Source organism: Aulonocara stuartgranti (genome assembly GCF_965226115.1).
Source record: "Aulonocara stuartgranti genome assembly, chromosome: 17".
In the NCBI taxonomy this organism is placed as follows: domain Eukaryota; kingdom Metazoa; phylum Chordata; class Actinopteri; order Cichliformes; family Cichlidae; genus Aulonocara; species Aulonocara stuartgranti.
In genome coordinates, this window is record NC_138953.1 from 41,067,210 (window position 1) to 41,084,822 (window position 17,613).

At 42.5% G+C, this 17,613-nt stretch overlaps 1 protein-coding gene across 5 annotated transcripts in view; it reads left to right on the forward strand.

Annotated features, from left to right (window-relative positions):
* The window catches only part of LOC309692139 (pleckstrin homology domain-containing family A member 5-like), a 147,576-nt gene extending 132,704 nt beyond the window's left edge, over window positions 1–14,872 (forward strand). For 4 of the 5 annotated variants that reach the window (XM_082510359.1, XM_082510362.1, XM_082510361.1 and 1 more), the window contains 6 exons: window positions 1,377–1,568; window positions 1,663–1,806; window positions 2,535–2,654; window positions 6,125–6,270; window positions 6,528–6,682; window positions 14,447–14,872. In XM_082510359.1, coding sequence (XP_082366485.1) covers window positions 1,377–1,568; window positions 1,663–1,806; window positions 2,535–2,654; window positions 6,125–6,270; window positions 6,528–6,682; window positions 14,447–14,481 — 792 coding nt within the window. In that variant the 3' untranslated portion in view covers window positions 14,482–14,872. The remainder of the gene's footprint in view (window positions 1–1,376; window positions 1,569–1,662; window positions 1,807–2,534; window positions 2,655–6,124; window positions 6,271–6,527; window positions 6,683–14,446) is intronic. The other variant, XM_082510360.1, reaches the window with a different exon arrangement.
* Window positions 14,873–17,613: the final 2,741 nt, after the last annotated feature.

Below are 17,613 nucleotides of genomic sequence, written 5' to 3' on the forward strand. Positions count from 1 at the left end.
TCTTGGATGTTCATTGTCTCATCCTGGACTGTGGTGCTGACACTCACCAGTCCCCGGCCCCCTTCCTTCCGCTTAGCGTACAGCCTCAGGGTGCTGGACTTGGGGTGAAACTCTCCATGCATGGTAAGGAGCTTTCTTGTCTTTATGTCAGTGGCTTCTATCTCCTCCTTTGGCCAGCCTATTACCCCAGCAGGGTACCTGATCACGGGCAGGGCGTACGTGTTGATGGCCCGGATCTTGTTCTTACCATTCAGCTGACTCCTCAGGACTTGCCTGACCCTCTGCAGGTACTTGGTGGTTGCAGCTTTTCTAGCGGCCTCTTCATGGTTCCCATTCGCCTGCTGGATCCCCAGGTACTTGTAGCTGTCCTCTATGTCTGCAATGTTGCCTTCTGGTAGTTCAATCCCCTCAGTTCTGACTACCTTCCCTCTCTTTGTCACCATCCGACTACACTTCTCCAGTCCGAACGACATTCCAATGTCATTGCTGTATAGCCTGGTAGTGTGGATCAGTGAATCGATGTCTCGTTCACTCTTGGCATACAGCTTGATGTCATCCATGTACAGGAGGTGGCTGACAACTGCTCCGTTCCGTAGTCGGTATCCGTAGCCAGTCTTGTTAATGATCTCACTGAGGGGGTTCAGGCCTATGCAGAACAGCAGTGGGGACAGAGCATCTCCTTGGTAGATCCCGCACTTGATAGTGACTTGTGCTATGGGCTTGGAGTTGGCCTCTAGTGTTGTACGCCACATCCCCATTGAGTTCCTGATGAAGGCTCTTAGGGTCCCATTGATCTTGTACAGGTCTAGGCATTCCAGTATCCAGCTGTGGGGCATTGAGTCATAGGCCTTCCTCTAATCAGTCCAGGCAGTGCACAGGTTGGTCAGCCTGGTCTTGCAGACTTGGCTGACTGCTCGGTCTACCAGCAGCTGGTGTTTCGCTCCTCTGGTAATTCCTTTGTCATGAGGAGTGTGCATTGAGCCACATGCCTGTTCATCTTAGCCGCTATGATGCCTGACAGGAGCTTCCATGTGGTGCTGAGACACACAGTGTGGTGTCAAACTAGTATAACTGTAGTGTATTTTTGTGAGCTAGTTACAGTAAAAGGCAGCGTAGTCACTTTGTATTCACACATGATTAATATCTACATGAACAACATGATGACCCTGCACTTACTCCAGAGCTCGGGTCGTTAAAGGCCAACAAAACAAAGTAACTGGAGCTGAAGTCTTCTGGGGAAATGTGAACTTCTTTGTGGCAATATTTAAATTTCAGACTGTGCTTGCAAGTGAATTTTTAATCTTTTGTTAAAATGTTGCATACCCTCTCTGAAAGCCACAGTCACAGTTTGAGGTGAAAAGTCTTTTCCCGTGCAGGATCGTCCCAAAAGTGCAGTGGATCAAATAGGATTTGGGGAGAGAGAGGTGGGCAGAACAAGGATGAGTGTAGAGGAGCAACTGGATCGACTAAGAAGAAATCAGGAGGCCTTGTTGCTCCGTGAGAAAAAGAAAGAAACCCCAACCCGCTCACCGTCCTTCAGCAAAGACAATCCATTTCTTATTCTGCAGGTGTGTCTCTCACACACACGCTTCAGTTCAGATGTGACCTCTGCGGTTTGAAATCTGTCACTTAACTCAGGGGTTTATGTTCCCCCTTGTGCAGAGTCGTATCCCAGCAGGAGCCGGTGCAGACCCTTTGGAGCTGGAGGCTGCACTGCAGCAGCTGAAGGTGGAGCACAAGGAGCAGAGCAGAGCTTCTGTTGACGCTGCAGGAAACTGCACAGAAAGAACGCTGACTGTTGCAAAGGTTTGAATTTATTCACATTATTTTTGCAATGTACTCACAATTACAGGTGCAAAGGATCGAGGGAATGACAATAGATGAGTTCAGATACCTGTGGACAACCAACCAAAGCAATGCACAATATAAAGGCTGGGACGGTGGAGTAAGTAGACCAGTGTATTAGGGGGGATTTGTGCCAGAAGGAAAACAGTGAAAGGGAAGATGACAAGACGAGCGAAGGTGGAGCAAGAGGTCGGAGTGTTAGGAAACGAATACGTCGACTCAGGCTGTGCAGTTTGGAGACGAGGTTGGAGAGGCAAAGATATTTAAGGTGGAGCTGCCAGGCAGAATGAAAAGAGGAGGACCACAGAGAAAATTCATGGATGTAGTAAACAAGGGAATGCAGAGGGCTGATATAAACAGAAGAGGATGCAAGGATTAGAGTGAGGGAGGCAGATGTGACCACACGGAGAAGTCACAGCCAAAGTCAGTAACTCTGCACCACTACTGGGCTGGAGTGAGACTACTATTGATAATATTTTCATCCAAGACTTAGAAGCTTCACGCAAAAACAGCGACATATGACCTTCATGAGATGCAAATGTAGACTGCATATTCAGTTTTCTACGTCTTTCTAAGTCTTGTTTTTTGTGGTCTTGTTTCCATTGTGAAAGAGACTGAGTGTTTTTATACACAACACTTGCTGCACTCTGTACACACAGCACCAGAATCATTTTTATTTCTATCTGCAGGAGATGCCCACAGCAGAGGAGGTGAAAAATGGCAAATGTGAGGAAGTAAAGCAAGACGGGAACACGGGCCTGAAGAGTGTGGAAGAGCCACAGGTTACGATGGGCAGATTAGATCATGAGGTACTGTTTTATTTCTCCGGACAGCTGTGTGTAGCAGATAGCAGTGTAAAGATAGTCAATACTGTTTATTAGTATGACCAAACTTGTTTAGTGGTGATAGGAAGGATGTCAGATACTTAAGATCGAGAACTAGAAGGAAACGGCTTTAACTGGGAAACGTGGAAAGTGGGATTTCCATAGAAGCAGGTGGCTGTAATCACACAGCAGCAGAACTGGTGATTCTCCCAAAGGGACTCAGGAAGAGACGAGCCAGTTTCTTAGACGAGCTGCACCAGGAGCAACTGAGTAGACGATCTTAGTGCTCGAGCAGGAATGTACGAACTAAGGAGCTCGATCAGGTAGCTCAGGGCTGTGTTGTTGATCATTTTAAAAGTAAGCAGCAGTATTTTAAATTGGATGTGGAATTTAATGGGTAGCCAGTGCAGGTCAGCTAGAACAGGGGTAATAGAGGCAAACCTCCCAGTTCCCGTCATTTTGAACAGTTTGCAGTCTATGAAGAAGGGCCGAGTGAAGACTGAAATAAAGGGAGTTGCAGTAATCCAGCCTACAGGTCACAAAGGCGTGAACAAGCTTTTCCAGGTCCTTATGCGGAACATAATGCTTAGTCTTAGAAATGAGACGCAGTTGGTAGAAACTAGATCTAACTACAGCGGACACTTTGCAGCAACACACCCAAACTGCTAACAGTGTCAGAGAGGGAGCTGGCAAGGGAACCAAAGGCATCACAAAACTGTCCACGAGGAATATTACTATCAAACACAATGATTTTAGTTTCCTAAGAGCCACTCTTTGAAAGCAGTGCAGAGACCAGGCAGGATCAGTAGATCTGTATATCGTCAGCGTAACAGTGATAAGCGATATTGTATTTCTCAAAGATTAGAGAGTAGAATAGGGCCCAGCACAGATCCTTGAGGCACGCCACAGCAGACGGGTGCAGCGGAGGAAGAGCAGGTGCCCAGGTCGACCGAGAAGGACCTGTTGGAGAGGTATGATTTAAACCAACCACGGGCGACACCTCTAATGCCTACAGTATGCTCAAGCCTCTCTAACAAGATGCTGTGATCCACCATGTCAAAAGCCGAGGATAAATGCAATAGAGCTCGGACCGCAGCACGTCCAGTATCAGCAATTAGAAGAAGAACATTAAGGACTCTAAGCTGTGTCAGTGCTGTGACGTGGTTTAAAGGCAGACTGGAATTTATCAATAATGTTGTTCACATCCAAATACGCCTGGACTTGTGAAAGAACTATCCTCTCGACAACTTTAGAGATCGGCCTGTGATTCACATAATTATACTATCAAGGTTTCTGTTGCTGGACTACGGCATGTTTCAAAGCTGACGGGACGCAGCCAGAGACTGAAGAAGGATTCATTAAACATAAAATACTGGGTCCAGTTACGTCGAAGCAGTCCTTGACTATGCGAGACGGGAGGATATCATATATAGGAGTAGTGTTATTCAGTTGTTCAGCTAATCGCTTCAGAGTAAGGAGTGACACGGGCTCAAACTGATGGAAGGTTGATGAACAACCAGGAGCAGAAACAGGAAGCGAGGAAGAGAAGAAACTTTATCTAAGAAGTGATTTAAAAGTTGTTCACAAAGATCCGGCGAGCACGGCAGCGGCATATCAGGACGGGGATTGACCACCGAATTAAAATTTTAAATAGCGTTCAGGGGTTGTGACCATGAGCCAGGATCATTTTTGATAAGAAAGCCGCTTTCGCCATTTTAGCAGCAGTTTGAAATTTCGAGCGGCTGACACATAGGATTTCACAGGATACCTGGAGTTTATCTTTTCTCCACCTCCTCTCATCATGGCGGCAAACACGTCGTAAGGCGCGTGTGGAGTCGTTTAACCAGCGTTGGGAAAAGGCTGTAGGGCGCTTCATTTTAACAGGTGCAACAGTGTCAAGGATAGAGGAGCATATGGATAACAAGGTGTTTGCAAAGTCTTCAACCATATGAGAGGCAGAACAATCAAAAGAAGTGGACGCAGAATTCAGGAAAGACAGAGAGAAATTTGCCACAGTTTCAGCATCAACTACACGTAAAGCAGGAACTCAGGGTGCAGTATTATCTAAGTCAACATGACTGTGGCGTGGTCGGAGATCCCCACATTGTTTATATCCTTGATGCAAATGTCCAAGCCTTAGCGTGGGTAGGTTCATTTACCCACTGAACGAGGTTAAAAGAGTCAGTTAATGCAAGAAAGTCTTCAGCTGACGGGTCGTCCTTACAGCAGACGTGTATATTAAAATCCAGTAATAAGAACACAGCCATGTTTAAAAAGAACAGATCCTACAAGGTCGGCAAATTCAGAGATAAAAGTCTTATTGTATTTAGGCGGGCGATAGACCGCGACACACAGAGTAGCCTAACAGTCAGTCATCTCCAGCAGCTGAGCCTCAAAGCTGGGGTAGGTAGGGGAGGGGAGCTGCTGGAGGTTATTTTTAAAAACCGAAGCTAAGCCACCACCTCGGCCAGTAAGTCTAAAAAAGGCACAGTCTGGGGGGAGAAACTCGGAGAAGGGGATGGACTCACCGGGGCGAATCCAGGTCTCCGTCAGGAGTAAAACGTCCAGTCCAGTAGTGAGGAAAAAGTCATTTAAAAGAAAGGTCTTGTTCGCCAGTCACCTGACATTTAGTAAAGCCATACGAGTCCAGGCAGCTAGGTCACCACTGGTAGCACGTCGCAGAGCGCTTAGGTTGTTGTGATGGACGCCACGTCTGGAGGACGTAATCCAGGGTCGAACAGGAAGGCATGCAACTGGGTATGGGTAGGCTTGTAATCAGCGGGGCAGATCCACCGATGGCTCAGTAGTTTAGCATCAAAGCGGTCTCCGGAGGAGGGGAGGAAGCGTAGACGGCCAGCATATGGATAATCCGTAGCCTTTGCTTTAAGGTAAGCCTTGAGGCGGACGCGGAGACCCCTCCTTTTACCCCGTTTCCTGTAACGTTTCTTGTGCAGGTTGGGAAGGGGTAACCAGGAAATACTGGTGGAGGAGTCTAGCCGTAACAGGGTGGCGTCACCCAGGTTCCAGCATGGATCGAGCGATGCCAGTAAGAGAATCGGAGATTTAAAAGCGTTTGTCTGTCGTAGGTTATTATTGCACAACCACACGATGAGCATAAAACCAAAACAATAAGGAGTACTATGCCAAAGTCCAGTAAAAGGGGAAGGAAAGGTAGAAAGCAGAAGCACAGGCGAGGACGGCCAGCCACACACACCGGCGCCATCTCAAGAAATGATGATGTCAATAATGCTGACTCAGAATGACATTAGTCGCCCTTTAACAGGCTTCAGCTGTCTGTACCAACTCCAACAGCACACTTCATATCATACAGTCGTAGCTGTTGTGTAAAAACAGCCACAGTCAGTTTGCTTTGAATCATTTCTTAAACTGACACTGCATTTATTTCCAACCTTCAGATCCCTGCATTCTCTCATGAAAGTGAATCTGTGTTTTAGCTGTGTGAGAGTCAAAAGGTGGTGATCCTGGACTTGGGCACGGAGCCTCAGCGGGTGGAGATTGTGAACCTTGAGCCCTTCGAGGACGATGAAAGCCGAGAGCAAGATCTGACCAGCTCACCTACAAATGCCACCACTGAAAACAGGTGTCTGTGTGTGTCTGTGTGTGTCTGTGTGTGTGTCTGTGGGTGTCTGTGGGTGTACCTATCTTTGCACTGACACAACAGCTTAGAGCTACATTGGAAACACAGCTCACTGGAGCACCAACTCGATAGTATTTGTTCTCTGCTGTCATTACAGAGAAAAGCAAAACAAGATGCTGTAAAAATACTGAGCTACAGTCTGATGTCCATCATTGAAACTAATCAGTTGTTATGACCTGTTCTGCTTCTACCAACTGTAGCTTCCAGATTGTTGAGCCTGAGACTCCAAGCCCTGAGCCTGAGGTCGAAGAGATGACACAACCGTCGAGGGGAGATAAGAACCTCGGGAAGAGCCTGGATTCATACAACCAGCTGACAGCAGACAACAAAAAACACAACAACAGTATTTTGGCATGTAAGTCAAAAGTCTTTCAAAGACCTCTTTGTACCCAAATCAAAGGCATATTAACTCATCACACGTGAAAACATTTACACTGGTTAATGTTCAACGTTGAAAACTGAAATAAGTCAGAAATGTTGTGTGCTGACATCATCGTGGGGCGTTGCACAGGTACATTTAGAAATATACGAGTTATCCAACAGTCAGTGGATATTTTGGCATTGCATAACCAGAATTACAGCTTATTGATTACTAAGCGGAGAAATCACTTTATTTATATTATTGCAACATGTGAATACATTTGATCAAATGTGTCATTGAACTTTGGCAGATCTACATTAAGCTAAAAGTATAAGATAAGAAGACTGAAGTGTCGGGGCTGAAACCTTTGCTGCATGAGGAACTTATCCTTGTTCTTCTTCACGCTAACAGCTGCTGCCAGAGGCTTCAGGCTGTGATGTTTACTGTACACCAATCAAGAAGGATAAGCGTGACCCCTCTTATGCTTTCCTGCCTTTAGAAAGCATCTACATGAGTCTTACGTGACCACTTGTGGTTCGATCTAACTTTCCTCTCTGTGTATATAGAAATAAGTGTTTTCATTTTACATGCACCTTTATGCTACGTCTAACCTGAAGCTGGAATAACTCAGGTGGCTGCTTTCAGTTTTTTTGTTGTATTGGCTGTAGAGGTGGAAGAAAAGCCCACTCTGTGTGTGTTTTGCTGCAGCTGTGAGATGTTCATTCTGATGGCTTTTGTCGTCATGGACCCTGTGACTGTTTTAGGGAGATGAATATTGACCACTGGGCATCTCGCGGTTCAGAAAGCCAAAGAATACTGTCATGGTCCTGCGGCCATGACTCAGTGACTTTGTGTTTGTGTTCCTTATTGTTATTATTCTCTTTATTATTCTTGGGCTGTTTTGGGATGGTTTGTGTTTTGGGATTTTAGATACTGGGTTTTGGGTTTGTGCTCCCTCTATTGGTCCCTGGTGTTAGTGTTCCCCTGTCTCGTCAGGTTAATCAGGTCCAGCTGTGTCTCCCACCTGTGTGTGATTTCCCAGTGTCTCTTTGTGTACTTATAGTGTGTGTTTTCCTCTGCTCCTCGTCGCGTCGTCTGTGTTCATACCCTATGAAATCCCCTGCGTGCTCTCCCTGCTGTTCTCCCTTCATGTTCAGGTTTGCCACTCCTTTGTGTAGTTTCACCCAGTTTAGTTCATCCTTAGTTCTGTTTGCCATCTCCACTTTATGTTTGATATTGTCAATAAATCGCCTTCACATCTGAGTAAGTGCTGCATTTGAGTCCTCCTTTCCACTCTTCACACGGCCGCTGCCCCGGACTGTGACAAATACACTGTAATGGAGAGATAAGAGAAATACAAGGAAGCTACACAAGACACATGTTTTCTGCTTTGAATGGTTTGAAATGTTTGGAAATGCCAAAATTCTTCTTTCCCCTTCCCCACATCTGTCTCAGAGCCTACAGACATTCTTGGACTTGAAGCTTGGTTTGTCCTCTACGGCAGTGTTTCCCAGCCTTTTGGAGCCACGGCAAATATTTCATGTTAGAAAAATTACACTAAACAAAAATGTCACAAAAAGCATATTAATAATTTCCCCCCGCGCAGCAGGTATAGCTGACTTGGCTCAGGTTGTGCCCAGCATAGCTTCTTTGCTTTCTTCTGACCACTACTCCTGCCAGGGCCTTCATCTGGGTCGGAGTTTTCTGCAGGACCAAGTCAGCCTGACTGGTTCTTTTCAAATATTTATCTGTTACGCGCTGCTATGGGCTCAAAATGTGGTCATAAATATTTTGTATGTGTAAAAAAGATTTGTGTGTGCGTAAAAAAGATTTGTATGTGTAAAAAAGATTTGTGTGTGCGTAAAAAAGATTTGTATGTGTAAAAAAGATTTGTGTGTGCGTAAAAAAGATTTGTGTGTGCGTAAAAAAGATTTGTATGTGTAAAAAAGATTTGTGTGCGTAAAAAAGATTTGTATGTGTAAAAAAGATTTGTGTGCGTAAAAAAGATTTGTATGTGTAAAAAAGATTTGTGTGCGTAAAAAAGATTTGTATGTGTAAAAAAGATTTGTGTGCGTAAAAAAGATTTGTATGTGTAAAAAAGATTTGTGTGTGCGTAAAAAAAGATTTGTATGTGTAAAAAAGATTTGTGTGTGGACTTAGAAAAAAAAAACCATGCAAGTTACAAGTACGAATTTTGACCCTATTTTTCTTCCTTTCATCTGATTGGTCAATGTCATGTCAATCACAAATGTAACAATCCAATCAGAGAACAGATGGGTTTGGCTGTCGGAGGGGAGCTTTTTTTGAACTGCAGGTCCTTGAAGGGTGATACAGTTTGAAGCTGGAGGATCTCTATATAAATATCCGATAGCAGCTAGGTCCCCTAACTTTCAGTAGCTGTTGAAAGGATAAAGTTGTGGTATATCAGTGGTTAGAAATACCATTATTACTTTAGGATTAGTTTAACACAAAGTCAGGGCTGACCCAGGACCATTGCTGTGAGTCACAGTGCGCAGCATAAAAGTCCTTTCACATCGGACGCAGGATGTGCTGCTAATGCTAACTGCTAACTAAAAGCAAAGGATCCAGAATTTGTTGCTGGCTGCTGGGCTCTGTGTGCAGCAGCTCTACCTGTACTAGATGCACCTGCTCCTTGTCTTTTCTATCTCTGACTTTATGTCCTCTACAAGAGTTTTTTTTTTTTGCTGGTTCTTCAAATGTTCAATAAAAACATGTATGCTAATTCATAACGAAGAAAGCTTTGTAATGAAGACTGTCATTTCCAAAACACTGCCCGCCCCCACCCCGCGGTCCGCAGCGCTGTTGAAAAGGCTGTGGAAGTCCCTGTATTAAACACTTAGTCCTGTGACACAAAAATCACCAAACTCGGACGACCACAGACTGTTTTCCTTCGTGGTGATGAAGGAAAACGCTGGGTTGGCATGTAAAAGGGCATTTATTCCCTTCAAAGACCTGCAGTTCAAAAAAAGCGCCCCTCGACAGCCAAACCCATCTGTTCTCTGATTGGATTGTTACATTTGTGATTGACATGACATTGACCAATCAGATGAAAGGAAGAAAAATAGGGTCAAAATCCATACTTGTAACTTGCAGGGTTTTTTTTCTAAGTCCACACACAAATATTTTTTACGCACACACAAATTCTTTTTTACACATACAAATCTTTTTTACAAGTACAAAATATTTATGACCACATTTTGAGCCCATACACTGCGTCGTCTCACAGTATGACGATTATGTCATTTCTTCTTCTGTTTTACTGGCAGTTGACAACCCATTTATTAGACCAGGTAGTTGTACTGCCCTCTAGTGGAAGAGAATGTAATTGTTCTGCCCGTTACTCACGCCAATCACTTAGAGCAGGGGTGTCCAACTCCAGGCCTCGAGGGCCGGTGTTCTGCAGGTTTTAGATCTCACCCTGGGTCATCACATCTGAATCAAATGATTAGTTCATTATCAGGTCTGTGAAGAACTTCAAGACATGTTGAGGAGGTCATTTAGCCATTTAAATAGGCTGTGTTGGATCAAGGATCTAAAACCTGCAGGAAACCAGCTTAGAGTACTAATCAGGTAGAACCAGAGGCTGTATCCCAATTCAGGGTCTGCAGCCTTAAAGGCCGCATTTTAAGGCCGATCACGTCACAGCGACGCAACGAAGACTGTCCCAATTCAAAGGCTGCACGAAATGCAGCCCTCAAATGCGTCCTTCGTTTCCCCGGATTTGAAGGATGGGTCCGTGTATCCTCCATGGCCCAACATATCCCAGACTTCATAGCGCGGCGGTGGGTGTGGATAATTTTGCCGGAAAAAAACGGCGGACGGCTGAAGCGGGGCGGAAGAAGAGTAAACTTTCAAAAGTAAGTACTGAATATGATGTCACTTATTTATGTGCGAATGTTTAATAACGAAGAACATTAAACATTACTGTTGGCCACATGTCGGCAAAGTTATGTGACATTAGAGATGTTTGTACTAACTTGGTTTTAAAGCCTTTAATTTAAAATATACGCCATTCAATAGTCGACCTTAATCTTACAGAGAATGTGATGATTTTATGGATAATTAAAGTCAGTCATATATCCACAAACACAACAAGCTGAAAGTCGGTGATGCTACTCGGTTTGCAGTCCTGAATATCACGGCACAAGCAGGATTCACTGCACTGTTAATGTGAGCTATGTTATATTGCTGCCTCTGCTCGGTGGTGTCGAGCCAAACGGACTTTAACGTGTGTTTGAACGAGCTGACGGTTCACTCGTTAAGCTGAAAGAAAGATGCTTTAATCACAGCAGTCACACATGTGTCCACTGCACCATCTGGAACTCTTCTTGTTTACACTCGTAATAACACAAACACTAAATCCTGCTTCTCTGGTGCTGTTGTGTAGCAGTGTGTACACCTGAGACTGTCACCTGTCTGTCTGTCCTGCACTCTCTCTCTGTTTCTTTCTCTCTGATTGTGGAATAAAAGTATGAACATGTGTTTATAAGTTACACTTGTGTTTGAATCCTGCAGCTTATCACACATTTGATTTCCATGTGTGACGACTGCAAGTGTCCAGAGTGAGGACAGACTGAGGGACCCACTGCTGCACATCATCTGTGAGGCTTTGCAGCCCTGATGATCCACCAGGACAAACTCAGCAGTGTGTGAGGAAGAGGAGGAGGAAGAGCCAGCAGCAGCTGACAGATGGAGAGAATAGACAGACTGTTCCCTGTTTGTGAAGGACTGCTAGGAAAGTTTAAAATCACTAACTGTTCAAGGTTCTTTATTCGTCACATGCATAGTAATACAAGTACAGTGCAAATGTTTGGGCAACCTTGTTAATAGTCATTATTTTCCTGTATAAATTGTTGGTTGTTGCGATAAGAAAATTTCAGTTAAATATATCATTTAGGAGACACACACAGTGATATTTGAAAAGTGAAATGAAATTTATTGGATTTACAGAAAATGTGCAATAATTGTTTAAACAAAATCAGGCAGGTGCATCAATCTGTTGTCATTTTATTGATTCCAAAACCTTCAGAACTAATTATTGGAACTGAAATTGGCTCGGTAACCTCAGTGACCCCTGACCTACATACACAGGTGAATCCAATAATGAGAAAGAGTATTTAAGGGGGTCAAATGATAGTTTCCCTCCTCCTTTAATCTCCTCTGAAGAGTAGCAACACGGGGGTCTCAGAACAACTGTCAAATGACCTGAAGACAAAGATTGTTCAGCATCATGGTTTAGGGGAAGGACACAGAAAGCTGTCTCAGAGATGTAAGCCGTCTGTTCCCACAGTTAGGAACATATTGAGAACATGGAAGACCACAGGCTCAGTTCAAGTTAAGGCTCGAAGTGACAGACCAAGAAAAATCTCAGATAGACAGAAGCGACGGTGAGAACAGTCAGAGTCGACCCACAGACCTGCACCAAAGACCTACAACATCATGTTGCAGCAGATGGAGTCGCTGTGCATCGTTCAACCATTCGGCGCACTTTACACAAGGAGATGCTGCATGTGAGAGTGATGCAGAGGAAGCCTTTGCTCTGCCCACAGCACAAACAGAGCCGCTAAAGCACATTTGGACAAACCAGCTTCATTCTGGAATAAGCTGCTGTGGACTGATGAAAATAAAACTGAGTTATTTGGGCATAACAAGGGGCGTAATGCATCGAGGAAAAAGAACACAGCAGTCCAAGAAAAACAACTGCTGCCTCCAGTAAAATATGGTGCTGGTTCCATCATGCTGTGGGGCTGTGTGGCCAGTGCAGGGACTGGGAATCTTGTCAGAGTTGAGGGACACATGGATTCCACTCAGTATCAGCAGATTCTGGAGAATCAGTGACAAAGCTGAAGCTGCGCCGGGGCTGGATCTTTCAACAAGACAACGACCCGAAACACTGCTGAAAATCCACTAAAGCTTTCATGCAGAAGAACAAGAACAACGTTCTGGAACGTTCATCTCAGCTCAGACCTGAATATTAATGAAAATCTGTGGTGTGAGTTAAAGAGAGCTGTCCATGCTCAGAAGCCATCAAACCTGAATGAACTAGAGATGTTTTGTAAAGAGGAATCGTCCAAAATACCTTCAACCACAATCCAGACTCTCACTGGAACCTACAGGAAGTGTTTAGAGGCTGGAATTTCTGCAAAAGGCAGATCTACTAAATATTGATTTCATTTCTTTTTTTGTTGATTTTGTTTAAACAATTATTGCACACTTTCTGTAAATCCAATAAACTTCATTTCACTTCTCAAATATCACTGTGTGTGTCTCCTATATGATATATTTAACTGACATTTTTTATTGTAACAACGATTTATACAGGAAAATAATGACTATTAACAAGGTTGCCCAAACCTTTGCATCCCACTGTATAACACACAGTGAAATGTAACCTGACACGCTCCTCGTCTGTCCTGAATCAGTCTTATTAGGTAATGTTCAAATAATGTGATCATCCCAGTGTTTCCAGTGTGGGAGAAAGTACTCAGGGCCTTCAAGTTACACACTATGAAAGGCAGCAACAAGTTTAATGTTCAGAAACCTAAAGTCTGTATCAGCAGCAGAATGGAGCTAAAATAAATGTTGGTTTCAGTTCTATGAAGCTTTGAGTATTTTGGATCAGTAGCTGCTGTGTTTGTTGCATCATATTGCTGTAACTGTTTATATGCTTTATATATTCTGAGCTAAGTTGATCTATAGTGTTACATCATATTCTATAAGGATGTTATGTGTTTGTAGACTTTCTGCCCAGTTTGACCCATTTAGCAGACGTCAGCCTGTTTAAGGCTCTGATATCTATTCTGTGTGACTTACAGCAGTTATGACATGGTCTGATTTTCTCACCCAATAAAGGAATATTTCATATATCAGTCTACTCTTCATTCTATCAGACACAGTTATCACAGCTCCTACATTTGCTTTTTACACATATATGTAAGCAATGAGCCAAATTTAGTAATGCCAACGTATTAAAACAATATTTGTCTCTTATATATAACACATCTATAGATACACTGTCAAAGATACTTGTCTTTGAGTGAAGATTTAGCATCAAAAACATGCCTCTGTACACTGCTGGTGTACAGAGGCATGTTTTTGATGCTTATACTGTAATCTCCAAATTAAATACACTGTAGAGGATAGTGTCTACTAGAACATGTGCAAAGCTAACAAAATTCACCCCCCATTTTATTAACTACCAGCGTTTGTTAATAATGTTCAACCATATAATTAGTGTTGTTATAGACTGTTATGTGCTGGACCCCCAGCACTGAGTCAACGACGAAACAAGTTCCAAAGAAAGTTCATCTTCATTCACTGCAAACTACAAACCAAAAGTCTGAAGAAGATTTTCTCTTTAATGTTGTTTGTTTCATTGTTGGCCTTTCACGCCGTGTTACGTAAGATATTATGAAGCCAACGATTATTCTTATTATTTATAAAAAACATCTTGTTTTTTTATAATCAGCAGTGCTCTCCACTGTGCAAGTATAACAACAACAACAACAACAATAATAATAATAATAATAATAATAATAATATACCAGTTGCAACTAAATCACTTTCTATCTTATGACTCACCAAATACTTGTTCCAATTCTCTAGAAGGATTATCTTCTAATACCCAATAGTTTTAGTGTTAATAAACCTACATCGATGGTTAAAGTACTAGTAGGTAAATAAGTAAAAAAGAACAGCACTAATCTAAATTTCATTCTCCTCTTCTTCTCTTTGCAGCGCAGACGTTCACTTTGGTGAGCAGTGACACATGAGCAATGGCGGCCTGGACATCCTCACTGGCGTCCCATTGAGCTCAAATGTATCCAGCCTGCACAGAGCAATGCTTCCTGCATTTACAACTAAATCTGTTGGCACTAGTGTTACGTGCCAATACAGAGACGGAGACTGAGAGGATGATGATTCAGACTGACCGACACCTAGACGACCAGCCATCATATTCAAAGAGGCAGATATTCTGTATCTTTAGTGCTCATTAGATCTGCCGGCACATACTCTGTCCTTAAGCAAAACACATTCTGTGGAGATGTCAGCATATTCTAGGACTGTAAAATGGTTTAGTTTAAAAATTATGTGGTTTAACTACAAAATGCCTGAAGAAGCCCAGAAATTCATTGCTGTAGTGTTACAATAAAGCTTTGTTCAGCGTTCAAACAGCTGTGCAAAATATGATTAAAAGCAAAGTGCAATTCCAACTCCAAAGTTAAAGTACAAGTTATTAAATGTTTAAAAGATCAATTTTATTTACATAGCACCAAATCACAACAGTCACCTCATGAACTGTATATAGGAAAGAAGGACCGTGTAATTGTGCAAGCACTTGGCGACAGCAGAAAGGAAAAACTCCGGTTTAACAGGAACAAACTTCCAGCAGAACCAGTATCAGGGAGGTGCAGCCATTTGCCATGGCTGGTTGTTGATGTGAGGAAGATGGGATAAAGAGAGCCAGAGATGATAATTATTACTAATGATTAAATGCAGAGAGGTGTATAAACACAGAGTGGAGAAAAAAACCTTCACTCTCCACACGTTTCAGAAAGTTTAAGGAGTGTTAAAATACGGGAGCAAACCTGGTCTCAGTTTTTAATGTTTCACGCATCTAATTCAGTATATTGAAAACACTGCATTTCTCAGCTCAGATTTAATGTTTGATATGTTGCCTTTGTACCATTTTTTTTAATTGAATAAGGCTTTAAATAATCAAACAAGTCAAATTACTTTTTACACAGTGCCCCTGCTTTTTGGGAATGTGTTGTAAACAGGAAGGAGTTAACCAGCGAGCAGGTGACCAAACCCCAGATGAAAGGGAAAGGTTTGCCTTTTCCAGGCAGAATGTAGCCACTGCTCTGGTGTGAATACTTCTGAGTAGCCCTGAAAAGCCGAGTGGAGCCTGATGCTGACTGGAAAGGATTTAGACCTCGCAGGAGACGGATAGCGTCCAGTCACTTTTATGGACCGTGTAATTTAGTTAGCTTCATAAAATTTGGGTGGTTTACTGATAATGGCTTTGTAATCTGTGGCACATGAGCAATCCAAAGCATTTCCATGATCCAAAAGGCCCACATATAGCAGAGTAACAAACCATTCATCTTGTAAATGGAAATTATGACACGTGGCTCCTTCCTAACCTCAGGACAAATGGCCAGTCCTAACATAAAGTGTTTGTAAATGTCTTTGGAAATAGCTGGATAAATCCCTGTAATCTAGACTCAGACAGATGTGGTGTAAGGGGGTGATGGAGAAACCAGTGGACTGTTCTGTTTAGTCTGAGGTTAGCACTAACCCCATCAAGTATCTGAAGGGTGTACTCCTGAGTGAGGGGAAACTAAGCAGATTGGACTGGACATTCAGTTTAAGGGTTAAGCTTTTAATTTAATCATCAGTTTTGACATCAAGCACATCCATATATATAAATAGTTTATTTGGCTGAGTTCAGGTGACGTGATATTTTGCAGTTGCTCACTGTATTGTGCCTTTTCGTGTGCATTCGTGTTTCGGAGTGAGAGGCAGTGGAACATGGGACTGAAAGGAAGGAGGACCTGAAGTTGACAGAGATCCCTCCCATTTACCAACCCGGTCATGTTCAAATCTTCGCCTGTGCTTCAACCTTTGTAGTAGCCAGTTGGTCCAGACACTGTCTGAAACATAAACTCAGATTATTCACTTTAACCATTTTTTAAAGATTGTACTACTTATCTGGTAAAAGTGAAAAGAAAAAAATCTGAAAACTTAATGTTTTCCTTCCATTTGTTATGCTACAGCCATGTGTTGCCACTGAGGCAGCGTGTTGTTTTTCTCCAAAACACCATGTAGGAATATTTCTGGGCAGGCAAGAATCTGAGCTAAACCATTGTACAGTCTCACTTTTATGTGTGACTTCTTTTGGATATAATGTAGCCTCATAAAACTGTGTTGCCAAATACATACACGTGTACAGAGCTTTTGATACCTTACTAAGTGCTAAAGTCATCCTAACATAACTATTAAAATAACAGTTATCTATAGTTCTGGTGGATGGGATATTAGCTGTTCCTGAGTTGCTAGAGATGAGTGTACAGCTGTATATATGAGCATCTGAGAAGCCTCATCACAGATGGCACAGCACCAAACGACACAGACGCAGTGCTTTACTTTAACCCCAAGTGGCCGCTAATCTTTAACCTGCTCGGATCTGGATCCTTTGGTTGATTTCAAACTGGAGGGATCCCACATCTTTTACACCTGCAAAATAACAGATTAGCCTTCATTTTAATATAAGTATATCCATATATTATATGAATATTAAGCTGTTTTTTTACTTTAACAAGGTGCCACATCATGCTGCTGTTTGTTTTTGTTTTTTTACAGATTAAGGTATGAAGTTAGGATTGTTTATGTTGAGCAGATGGTTTGAATACCCTGACGTGCTTGCAAAGCCTCACATAATATGCGAATGAGTTGAATTTGAAGTCTACTTTCTCAGTTTGTGTCTCTCTTTGTTTTTCCTCACTTTGGTTTGTATCAGTTAGAAAATACACATAAAAAGGATTTAGTTTGACTCTGTCCTAGGTGGTGGAAACTCAGAAAACGGCACATGTACAAAGCAATAAATAGGTATTTGAAGCCCCAGGACATTTAAAAAATTAAGAGATAAATAAACTGTAAAAAAAAAAATTAAGATAAGATAGAAAACTTTATGTACACAGTGAAAAAAGAAGAGTGAATATTATAAGTATAAGAAATTATTATCATTAATATTAGAGTCAATATGCAAAACATTCATTTCTCATCTGTTTTATATCGTGAAATAAATGTTGATGTTCTTAAAACATGCTTGTTTCACTTTTCTCTTTGAAGTGATGCTTTTCAGGGCGGATTCTTTCATCACAATTCTATTTTATTTAAAT